The 12,337-nt window shown below is 40.1% G+C and overlaps 1 protein-coding gene across 1 annotated transcript; it reads right to left on the bottom strand.

Annotated features, from left to right (window-relative positions):
• Positions 1-193: 193 nt before the first annotated feature.
• Positions 194-11,584, bottom strand: st6galnac5b (ST6 (alpha-N-acetyl-neuraminyl-2,3-beta-galactosyl-1,3)-N-acetylgalactosaminide alpha-2,6-sialyltransferase 5b). The gene is made up of 5 exons (XM_067230601.1): positions 11,570-11,584; positions 11,119-11,319; positions 3,002-3,411; positions 763-870; positions 194-434 (listed from the first exon to the last, which is right to left on the bottom strand). Exons 1-5 carry the CDS (start codon positions 11,582-11,584, stop codon positions 194-196), a joined length of 975 nt encoding a protein of 324 aa, XP_067086702.1.
• Positions 11,585-12,337: the final 753 nt, after the last annotated feature.

Raw genomic sequence — 12,337 nt, 5'->3', positions numbered from 1 at the left:
GTCCAAACAGTAATCATCCACCTCCTTCTGTGACTCTCCATACTCAGACAGCAGTGGCAACAGCTACCAGTAGTCACGCTGCTGCTCCCAAAGGCAGCCATAAGGATTAGGAATAAAATCAACAGCTCCAATCCAAATACACAAACTCATTTTTGGGAGGCCAGGCTGGGAGACGGGACAAGTCTGGGGAGTCTCAGGAGCCAGCTGGACCAGGGATGTGGGAGCTGTTTGTTGCGGGGAAGGGGGCTGGTAGCCAGTCCGGTTGGTAGAAGTGGATGTTGAAGGTCCGTGCCCAGTTGGCAAACACTGTCTTCTCCGTAATGAAGCGATGGTGGCTGCCGCCACGGCCTTGTTCATGGGAGAGGTACATGGCACACTCATCAGGACCTGAAGGCTCGTAGTAATGATAGGGCATGGAGGGATGGTGGAAAGACCTCGAGGAGGAGGATACAAAAGGGAAGGTGTGGGGAAAGAGAAAAAAGATCATACAACATTGATGTGCCAACATCTGCTTATCAAGTCTACAGTAATACCATTCCCTAGTGCACACCATCATAGACTTAAAGCTGAGAGGAGCCCAAATAATCTCAGCACAGAGTTGAAATTTAATCTAATCTTTTGATGTCAGACTTATAACTGGATCCATCCCTCTTCCATCCTCCCATCCCACCCTCTGCTCCTACAAGAATACATGCGTAGTTAATATACTAAGCAGTTATAATCTATTCAAGTAGTGCTGAAATTCTTTAAGTTGGTACATACCTACAGAAGTCAGGAGCCACCATGCCATAAACATTAATGCTGTCACACAGCTCCAAAGCTATAGCCATGGTGAACCAGCCTGTGCTCAGCCATGAGTTGGATACCCTTCTGAGGATGAGATACACAGAATTACATACAAAAATGTTCACAATGTTTTATCGGACTGCATCTCAATGTTATGGAGTTCAAACCAGAATGAACAAGCATTTTGACCACTTTCCTGCAAACCACAGTCGTTAACTTTTTCTACTCATGTTTAGTCACCGAGGTAAATAATGAAATACTTTTCCCGTTGTATTTAAATGAAAGAACAAATGATCGTTCACTTGGACGTCGGTAAATATTTGTTTAAGGAATGCAGTAGAATGGAATGCTATTGTGTAGTGAGAACAATCAGTGGGGATGTTTCTTGAGTCTGGACTATCCAGTGTCTCTCTGGAGATATCTCATCTGGCAGTCATGCCACTGCTGTCTGGGTTGATCCTGTTAGCTGGGGTGTCCTTTGCCAGGGGGCACTGACAATGCCAGGGCTGCTGCCAAGTTGAGTCTGTTTGGACCTGCAATTTGTCTCATCTCCAAATCCTAGTTTAGCTACAGTATATCTTCTTGCAAACTGTGTGAGCTTCTCTCACTGTCTTCCTATTGGCAGATAACAAAGCACCCCCAATACCATCTAACCTGTGCACAGTAGACTACCTGTCATGCATCTAGATATCTGAGCAGGTCACATTTGATCATCAATCAATCAATGCTGATTAATGATTTGGTATTCAAGCAGCTCTCTGTTCCATGTATAATACAATAAATCCAAACTGCATCATCTTCCATTTAATTTGAGCATTAGACCTATCCTAGTAAATGTCTTAGCACAGAGAGCTTACGTAACTAAGTAAACTACAAACACTGTAGGGATTTAGGTCAAAGCCATAGATGTCAGGTTTTAAGAGGATTTACTTTATGATATGAGGCTATGATAGTCCATTTGAAGCCTGGGTGATGCATTGTGAGATTTATAATCCCATAAATGCAACTGTATGGGTTGGATATTGGAATTCCTGGCCCTGTACAAATGTAAAAAAAGATGTATGTCGTCTTTATAGTACTTCAAATACTCCAAAGCATTGTGTAACTGTTGTCATTACATTGTGTATAATATTTGTCTACCTTTCTTAAGAATAATGTCAGGGAGTCAGGTGGCTGAGCGGTGAGGGAGTCAGGCTGGTAATCCGAAGGTTGCCAGTTCGATTCCCGGTCATGCCAACTGACGCTGTGTCCTTGGGCAAGACACTTCACCCTACTTGCCTCGGGGGAATGTCCCTGTACTTACTGTAAGTCGCTCTGGATAAGAGCGTCTGCTAAATGACTAAAATGTAAATGTAAATGTAATGTAAATATTGTTTTATTACTGTTGCTTGCTTTTTCCCACAGGTACACTTGCACTTATAGCTGTTCATGTTGTTTGGTTGTGACTTGTTTAACTACATGCTCTTATGGTTCTTCCCTTTGGCACTTACTTTGGTTGTTCACAATGTGTGCTTCATGTTTTGGCTACTCGCGATGTTTTTTGGCTATCTTGTTGTTATGATCAGTGACCTATGCACTTTGTAAAGCTCTCTCTTGGAAGTCGCTTTGGATAAAAGCGTCTGCTAAATGAATAAATGTAAATGTAAATGTAAATGTCATTATTGAAAGTTCATGTAAATTACATTAGTTAGTTATCCACTATTTCATTTAGAACAAGTAAGAGTACTTTTATTTTGAAGTCTCAGCTTGAATTCAAGTAAGTCTTGTTGGGCTGCTCTAAGTAAGACTTTGGCAAGCAAATAGCAAACAGGATATTATATGTGCCATTTAAAAAGTTTATGCTGGTCACAACATACTTCTGTTCTATGTGAACTTTTATAAGGAGGGAAGACCATTCCCTTTTGTAGCACTGCAGTCTACAAGGGGTTTTGTATGTCTGTATGTGACTTTGGTAAAATGTTTTTCCACGTGCTGTCCATGCTGTTGTTTTATGTTAAGATGACATGGTCCCTGTATTTTCTCAATACTGTGTGTTTGGTTTTCAAGCTGGATTTGGAGAAAAGAGCTGCAAATAAACCAGTAGCCAAAAAGCCACTTGTGCCTGCCTGTGCTTCAAGGGAATAACACACTGTGCTCAAATCTTTGACTTATTCACTGAAACACAACTTCATTGACAAAAAAACTTAACAAAACCCCCCCAGAACTTTCAACTCGCCTATCTTTTCCAGTCTCCTTCTTGAAGAGCTCGTCAAACTTAGGCATTTTCAGACGAGAGACAATGAACACCTTGAGTTTCGGTAGCATCTTATTGACCAGGAGGAGGTTATTGTAAACTATTCCTTTTCCGTCCTTTCTCATGCAGTTACTGGGCCCCCAGAAGAGAAACACGGTGTCCTGGCTGGAATTGAGCAGCTCCTGTTTGCTCAATAGCACTCTCTGCAGGCTGGAGTGCGCAATGACACGCAGGCTGGTTCGCCTGCCCACATCACGATGGTAGCCGGCCGTGGGGGCATCGTTCATGCGGATGACGCACTCTGTGCGGTCAATCTCGGCCCCCCTCTGGCTGCTTGTGAGGTGGCCTGAGCTGGTCACCAGAGCACAGCAGTTACAATGCATCCGTAGAGGCTGTTGGGGACACAAGAAAAAAACAAAAAAACTGTTGAAGGGTAAAGTGTGGCCAGGAGAGACAATTACTTCCTTTCAAATGGCATATTACCCTCCTGTACTATTACTTGTTATTTCAAACAAGTTTTGGTGTGTACTGTTGGATGCAGTATTATGTCTGATACAGTAGATTACACCGAAAGTGCCAGGATGACATAATTCCTGCGGGTCGCAGTATGCAAGCCTGCATGTTCTTCTGGCTATTCAGACCCACAGCACTCTACACAGCAGAGGAAAGCTCCCCAATGATACAATAGCCGACCAATACAAATGATTATTATACATTATAAGCCTCAAACTGACACTGTCTGTGTCAGTTTGAGGCACAATTATGTGACAAAATAGTATATCCCAAATAATTTGCATTTAATGTTGTGTACACTTTCAACAGCAGGCAGTATGTATTGTAAATCAAAGCACAGCTGCAATACCTACCATACCTTACCTACCAACTGACCTTATTGCAGTTCATAGCCAATTTAGAGATATTTTATCCTTCAAACTTACATTCAATAATGATTGTACTGTAGGGTAGACGTCCAGGTATCTGGACAAGGAGGAATGGTGAGTAGGAGGCAGGTAGTCTAGTACTTTAGTTATGTTTGATATTTTCACAATACACATTCACAATTCACACAGATTCTGGAGATTTGTAGAGTGCGAGGAGAGGCCTTTCATAGGAACTGTGCACTGATATGGAAAAATATGAAAATGGGTTCACAAATCAAAGAATAATACAATCAAAATGAAGGAAATGTATCCTCCCAGACATCAAACTCCAGAGCAAACCTATGGATGTGTGCAATTTCACAGGCAAGCTGGAAAAATGTACACGCTAAATTCTACTGCTCAATCAATACCGGAGCACAGAGAAGGCCATACAAAAGGGCAGCTCATCTCTTATACTAAAATACCTTTTCATGAATTATTCCAAGGTTTTCTGTCCAGGGCCATTGGCATTCATAGATGTGCTCTGGTTCTGGTACTCTGCTGGGCCGAGCAGGACCTTGGCTCAGCACACACATGCATGCAGGTGAGATAAGCAGCACAGCTGCCTATCTGCTTTCCTGCACTTCTATTAACAGATGTAGTTCCTATATGATCCAAGAAAGTAAGAAAAAGGGAAAGTTTGTCAGCATTGAGCCAAAAATAATGTCATTGTTTGTGCTCGGTCTATCGCGTGAAGATAAGCAATCCCTTTCATTCATTCAGTCATTTAGCAGACGCTCTTATCCAGAGCGACTTCATCATACCATAGTACAAGCACTACAAGTCTCCCACTGCAGAATAAGAAAGTACTTTTTGATCATAGTGCCTTATCAAATTATACATCTGACAAATGGTCAAGAAATAATCAACGCTCCACCAAATAATACCATAATCCCATAATTTCATGCCTTGATATGAAAATAACTATATTCTCAGATTAAATTCCAATTTGATGTCTCAGATAATCTGATTCATCGAACTACCATTCCGTTGGACTTTATAATAAAATTATAATATTACTGAAATAAAAAATAAATAAAATTATAATGCACAGTGCCCGTGATGCAGTCGGTGATTAAGATGTCAGTGAAACACACCAAAACAGATTACTTGAACTATAGATAGTGCACAGTGCCCGGGATGTTGTTGGTGACACCCACAGATTTCTGGAATTATAGATAGATGCCCATAATGCAGCTGGTGATGACAGTTCTTCTCAGTGGCTTTGGTACCTATATTTCTCAGATCACAATCGAAAATCTCTGTAATCTCTGAAGTACTTGTTTAATTTAATCTATTCTAATCACTTATGCACATTGTGAAATACATTTCTCACTATTTTAAACAAATTGCCAATGCTGTGGCACATTCATGCAAATAATTATGTCGCCTTCATTTGTCTACTGTTTCCTACGTAATAATTTGCTTATGTGATGTTGATCAAAACGTATTATATTGGTTTTCTGTTGAATTTTTTTATCACCACAAACATCTAGACATTTAGTACATTACAGAAGTCATTAGCCTACATGGAGCTACAATTGTTGAGTGAGTTGTCTGCTATGTTTACATTAACTTTAGTATTTTTTCCTTTGTGCTATGCGATGCTGTAAAATAGTATTTTCTGTATCGCATTCGCATAAATAAGACAACAACTGACCGGGGAGACTTAATTTGTACGAATATTGTCCATGTTGTAATGCCAGTTTGTGGATCGCTATGTCCATGCTTCAAGAAACCTCCGAAAGACTTTCAACAGGCTTTTGAACAAGAGAGGTGGTGATCTGTGTAATTACACTTTCTTCTTCAGCTCTCCTTGTTTTGGCAAGACTACTCCCATATTTTCTTAAATATTTTCCAACTACTTGCAAAGCTCCCAGTTATTACTGTGTAAATTATCAGTTATAGCTTTGTTCCAAAAGTGTGTAATTACATTTTGGATCTCCATCTTGACCACCTCATGTTGTAACACAGAGTTATTAAGCTTCCAGTAGGAAGCTCTGCAAAGGTTATTGTTAGAGGCAAAACGTTTTGTCAATACAAATAGCTCTATGACAAATAAAATGACCAGAAGGGTCACAGTCGGGGTGCAAAATACTTCCATTGAAGTTATTCTTTAGAGTAATAACTCCAGCAGAGCGTTCAGAACCATGAGAGAGCCACACATCATTACCTCACTGAGATCTCCAGAAGTTGACGTCTTTAGCAACTGAAAAAAGACTCTTGAAAAAAACATAAATATGTTTTAAGCTGTTTGGCAAATAGAAATAATGCTTTGCGTTTTACATTATTTCTCAACCCCCTAGCATTGAGTGACACAATAGATAACGACAAAGTGAAATATAAAACAAAATAGGCTACTAAGAGGTAAACAACAATCGCAAATCGAGAAAGAATATAATGGAAACCAGCGTATAGATATAAATGATTGAGTGAGATAGATTAGCATAACAATGCTTACAGCCAGAACAATAAACAAATATATGTGAGAGAACAAAGGTTGTGCCCTTGCCGAAGGCAAAGCACACCCAACAAAGAGTTTGTTCACTGCCTTTATTGCAGGTAAAGAAAATCTGAAGTGAGAGAGCAAATGAAATGTCAAACGTCCAATATTCCAGAAAGCCTGTAGTTATAACGAAGGTTAAATCACCTTGGAACCGGGAGTGGGATCTGCTCACATCAGAGGTAGCTATCTAAGCAGTCTATGTTGACCACCAGGCACAGTCTATGACAGTCCTCAAGGAGGAAGGTTGATTTCGGATCCGTTGATGAAGGCGCGCCCTCCGATGAAGTAGGCCGCTTTCCCTTAATTCCTTTCGTGCTTTTTCTACAATTGGCCACAGTTTCTCTCTCCTCTCTCTGTCTGCTTTCGAGAGGTCTTCAGCAAATCGTAGATTGTTATTGCGTAAGAATGTAGATTTCTAGACTGCTCTCCAAATGGCATCCCTATAGGACGGCGATGTGAACTGGAGAATGACACCTCTAGGCTTGGAGTCAACCTGCCGTCTCGTGCCAAGGCGATGTACAGTGTCGACAACATCCGCTAGCTTAGACTTCTCCGCAGGTAGGATAACTTGGCAGACTTTGATTGTCTCTTGCCGCACGTTCTCCCCATCAGCTTTGGGAACTCCATACAGTTTCAGGTTCCACCGTCTGGAGTAGCTTTCAAGTTCCGCGATTCTTCTTTGGCACAAGTCCACCTTTCCCTCCTCCACTTCGACACGCTTTTCGATGTGGGCTACCTTTAACTTAACATCCTTGATTTCCAAGCATACAAAGTCAACAGTTTTTTTAGCCCTCGATTTTCATTGCGTTGTCGCCAACCATGTTCTCTATGGAATCGGACCTTGCATTGATTAGCCTGGAAAGAGTGGCGATAACATCATCATTGGCAGTGATATATGGGCCCAGTTCAAACATGCCTTTCTTGGAAGCTGGAGGTTTGCTGGGGGTTATAGGCAAATAATGAAAATCTTCATCTGACAAGCATCTGGCGACAATTTTTTTGCTTATCCAAACAATGTCGATCGCGGCACTGCACTCTGTTGGATTATAACAAGGACACTTGAAAAATACAAATTTTGCAGATTGTCCTGTTCTCGAGATATTCGTTGGAAACTTGCTGCCCTACAATCCATGCAGAAATAGAGACTTTATCACACCTCATGTTGAAAGACAAAATGAAATTTAAACCTTCGGTTGGGGTATCTGAAAGACTTTCACAAACAGCATTCATCAGAAATATATCATGATAAAATAACGGTTGATCCAACAGAGGAAATGATTTGTTATACCAGAACAAGAAGGAGCGTGCAGGGGTGTTTACTGCATCAACTTCTAGGTAATTTCGCAGACTTTGAAGGCCAGATAAAATGGGAATTTGCGCATGTCCGCTGCTTTTCCATGCATTTAGAACCTGACTGATATTGTGTTCTCTGTGATCAATCATCCCTTACCCAGTCCAAGCATACCAACTCTCCTGAATTAACATTGTGTTTACCAGAGATTTAGGATGAACCCAACATCCTGACACATGGTAAACTAGATTAGCTGAGTCAAAATGAACAATCAAAGGATTTAAGTACTACCAGCAGCAGTAATAGCAAAATAATAAACAAAGAGTATTAAAAGTACAGCTCCAGCTCTAACCCAGGCAATTAGTCCAAACTGACTGAACCACACTGACTCCATACTGATTTGTATCAGCCTTTTATGCTCTCCCCCAAAGAGGGACTCTCAATCATACTGCTTTCAGAGCAAGGTCATTCTATTCAACTTCTTCTAAGGAACACAACTGCACTAATGACATTCCACCAATATTTGGGACAGATTTGTATCCAGTCCTTTTCACTTTTTTTTCTCTTTAATATGACATCAGGGAAAAGGACAATCATATTGAGATGAGGGTGGCTTAGAGGCCCCTGGCTAAGAACACAATCTTCTAAAAAACCTCCAGGCAGGTTTTTACTTTCCACGAGAGAGTGAACAGCTGTCCCTCACAATGAGGATGAAGAAATGTTTTTGGACTACTGAAGAATGTATCGCTAAAAGTTATCAGTGGGGAGGATGGAGGGGGCTGCGCTTCTTAATGGTATTCTGAAGGTGACACCAGAGGTGGATTTAGTGCCTCTCGAAGTTAATTGCAAATGGATGTTCCACACAAATGTAGCCCAGCTTGGAATTGTACATGCACAATGAGCATGACTTTTGACAGACTGTGCTCTAGTGTTGCTTGTGGCAAAAAGCTTCTTCATAGAGCATCTTACAACAAAATAGGCTTACTCTTATCTTGAGAGAACCATGTAATCTCAGAATCTGATTACATTAACTAGGAAAGGTTTCAAAACACTGATCAGCTTTCAGACCTGGAATAATAAGTAATAACACAAACACATACATACACACACACAGGTTTTGTTATTAGGGTTTATAAAGGGCAGTGAGATTGATGCTGCTGACTACTCTACAAAGGTCAACATTTTTAACTGGAATCGGCAAAGCATCTGAGGTGAGGAGGCAAGGTAGAAGAGGGGGGTGGGTGTTTAAATGAGTGAGTGACTGCAACTCTAATTAATTTAGAAGGGAAGCCATCACAAAAAAAAACACAACCAACTGGTAACTGGCAAGTTCACAATATTTGCTGTTTGTGTTGCTGGGCAAAATACCAAGGTTTGAGTTTAATTGTGAAAACTGAAATATTATGGTACAGCAAGGGCTAGGGTTGGGACTAGGTTAAGAAAAGCAAATACATTTGAAACAGAACAGTCCTTTACTAGGAAGCAAAAGTAGGTCTTTCACTTCACTCATCCTTAAACACACATTTGGGTCCTCTTACTGTCTGTAACTGCCACATACAGTACATTGTAAGGTATTTATAGCCTTGAAACACCAACCAAGTCTGTCTACAGTATGCACTTTAACGCAGTAAGGTTATTTGTATACATGCATTTTCATTGCTTGGATAGATGGATGGAATTTGTGTAAAGACCACATTAATCATGAAGCAGAAACCAAGTAGCTTAGTTGGCCATCATAGTAATTGTTAACTGTTATTTAAATCCTACCTTTCACTAACACTTCCAATAATTCCACAAAAAGAACAAATGATCGAGCAACAAGTTTGGATTGAATCCTTTTTTCAAACGTTGTCAACTCCATTGTCCAAAACACAATGTTGTTTGGCTCATTGCTTCATAATCCTTTCCACCAAAATGATGGATTGTGTAGCCCTATCCTCATCCTTACAAGGCAATCTATAAAAATGAACATATTTGTGAATCTTCTACTACTACTAAAGCATACCTCTGAGAAAACCAACCACATTGAGGGCACAATGACCAGCCCTTACCCTGACAGTTTGGTAGGATACATGTGAGCTTGTTTAATGGTTGAGATACAAGATACAAGGATTAAAGGTTTTCTGGAAATTAGCATGGGATGTTGGCTAATATTTGTACAGTTATAATGGAGGAAGCATTCATCTACTTATGGGTGAGAGGCTTGTGGTAGAAATAAAATAGTTCTTACATGAAACTGCAGTCATCTAGTCTTATTTAGTCAACAGTGTGATCAGCTCAAAGTTAAATGTTTTTGCGTAATTGGAAAGTATGTATTTAGCTTGAATGATCTTGGGTGGGGTGGTTCAGGAGGTACAGAGGGTCATCCAGTGGTTGGCTGTAACCATGTGTCAAAGTGTCCTTGAGCAAGACACTGAACCCCAAGTTGCTCCTGATGGGCAGGACAGCACCTTGCATGGCAGCTCCGCTGGTGTGTGTGAATGAAAGGCAAATATGTAAAGAGCTTTGTGTGCTGCTAAAGTACAAAAAGGTGCTACTTAAATGCAGTCCATTTACCATTTTATCCATCCTGCAAAGTTTCTCTGCTTTTATGAAAGACATTACCATGATAATTCTTAAAGGCAGGGTAGATAAGTTTTTCAAACCTAGCCATTTTGGCTTGAGTTCGAAAGGATTCCAACCAAAACCAGTCTATCTTCCTAAAGTACTAAAAGTACATATTTCATGGCATAACCATCAATTATGAATTAGAAACAGAGTTAACTACATGAGACTTTTGATACGGGTTCATCCTGTGTGTTAGTACTAAAGATATTATTGCAGTTCCACAGAAGACAACATAGTCCAGACCAAAAAACATAAAACTGATGAGATGTACTATCCTATTAGTGTGTTTCTATAGCAACAGTTTATTGAAATTACCTGAAACTGCACTCAATGTAGGTAAATTAAATTCATTGTGAACATGGCCGCAAACCAAGTATGTATCCAAAGAAAAGAGACGTGAGGCAAAATAGAAGAGAGAGAGAAAGATAGAGAAATGGATGGAGAGGCGAACAAACAGACAGTCAGACAAACTAATTGTTCCCCCATTGAGATTATTGGGCATCATCATTTAAGGCAGTATCAGTATCTGCACACCAGTGGATATCTTTCTTGGTCAAATAGCTATGTAGAGAACATAATGGTTTTATTACAAATGTAAAACATATTGCATTCAATATAACTCATTTAAGTCATTGTGCCTTTTCCACAGATTAGAATGTTACAATTTTACGATACTGATCTACAATGATTTTTGAAATGAGAAAACATATAGGAAAACTCTTCTTAGCTTTCTTTACAATATTTACGAATGTCCTAGACGTGTGTTGTGACTTACCTTCTGGTCGTTAATGTTAGTGTATCCCTCTAGGAGTGATGACAAACGTCTTTGAGTCTTTTTCTGTGTTTTCCCGAGCTTCTTGTTCGGCGGTCCAGCAGCAGCATCCGACTGGTACGGTGATGTGCGGGTGAATCTGAGGTTATAAACCATGATACTGGTGCCCATGGTAATAATGATGATACCGATAACTCCATGTCGCTGGAAAACAAAATACTAGTTGAAGTTTATTTGTATTGCAATTAGTGTGAGCGAGAATAAATGTTAACGCAAATGTAGGCTATTCACTGGCTAAAGTTGACTAAGCAACCGACTCGGAATCGCTGACAATTAAGATAAGCGTGATTCATGGTTCACATATCGAATATTAAACCAACTAAAGCCATTAGGCCACGAGCTCATAGAATATCTGTAACAGCAACCTATTTCTCGGGAGTTTTAAAATAGTTACCACTCGCGTCTTCATTTTGCATTCAATGAGTAGACAACACGTCAATTTGCACGCTCAATAAAGGCAGACCAATCACGCATCAAATTAGCTTTTCCAAACTGCAAAAGAAGCAACAATTGATTTTCTACTGGTAGTATATTACAACTAAAGCAGGCGCATCCGATCTACGATAGATCCTACTAGTAGGCTGTATGACGATAGACGCATATCTATAGTTTCCATGGTCTTAATGAGCGCAGTTGCATCTGATGTAATTCCCACTTATTAGAGTGGGAATTACTATTATTATATCCCACTTATTAGAGTGAGGGTCTCTTATTAAGCTTGTAATAATATCAACTAGTCAAACCAGGTAAAATATATTGTTTTCGTATCATGATAGTCAACGGAATCTAACTTTAGATTTGACATCCATTGACTAAGGTGTCGTGAATACAAATGCATTGCCTTTTTCTAATTAGCTAGTGCCAATGTAACCTACGTGCTTGTTTTGGGATTTGGCTGACATTAGGTTCTACTATTTATCTGCATGCACACAGGGTTTCCTGTGCACTCCACCACAGACACTGGTACCCCCATGTGAAGCAGAGATACCATCTCCTCATCTAAAAACGGCAACCAGAGCACCAGAGCCCCTCACAGGAAAGTAGATTTGCTGGAAGCTATGATCTAGACTGAATGTGCTGGGAAATGGGAATCAGTCTTTTTATAGCCGACCTCTAATTTCATTTAGTCTCCTCCTTTACATTTGAATCTGGCTTTCATTTC

The sequence above is a fragment of the Osmerus mordax genome, chromosome 27, assembly GCF_038355195.1.
Source record: "Osmerus mordax isolate fOsmMor3 chromosome 27, fOsmMor3.pri, whole genome shotgun sequence".
In the NCBI taxonomy this organism is placed as follows: domain Eukaryota; kingdom Metazoa; phylum Chordata; class Actinopteri; order Osmeriformes; family Osmeridae; genus Osmerus; species Osmerus mordax.
The sequence above is the reverse complement of the archived record's forward strand: the minus strand, read 5'-3'. Positions and strand labels throughout refer to the sequence as shown.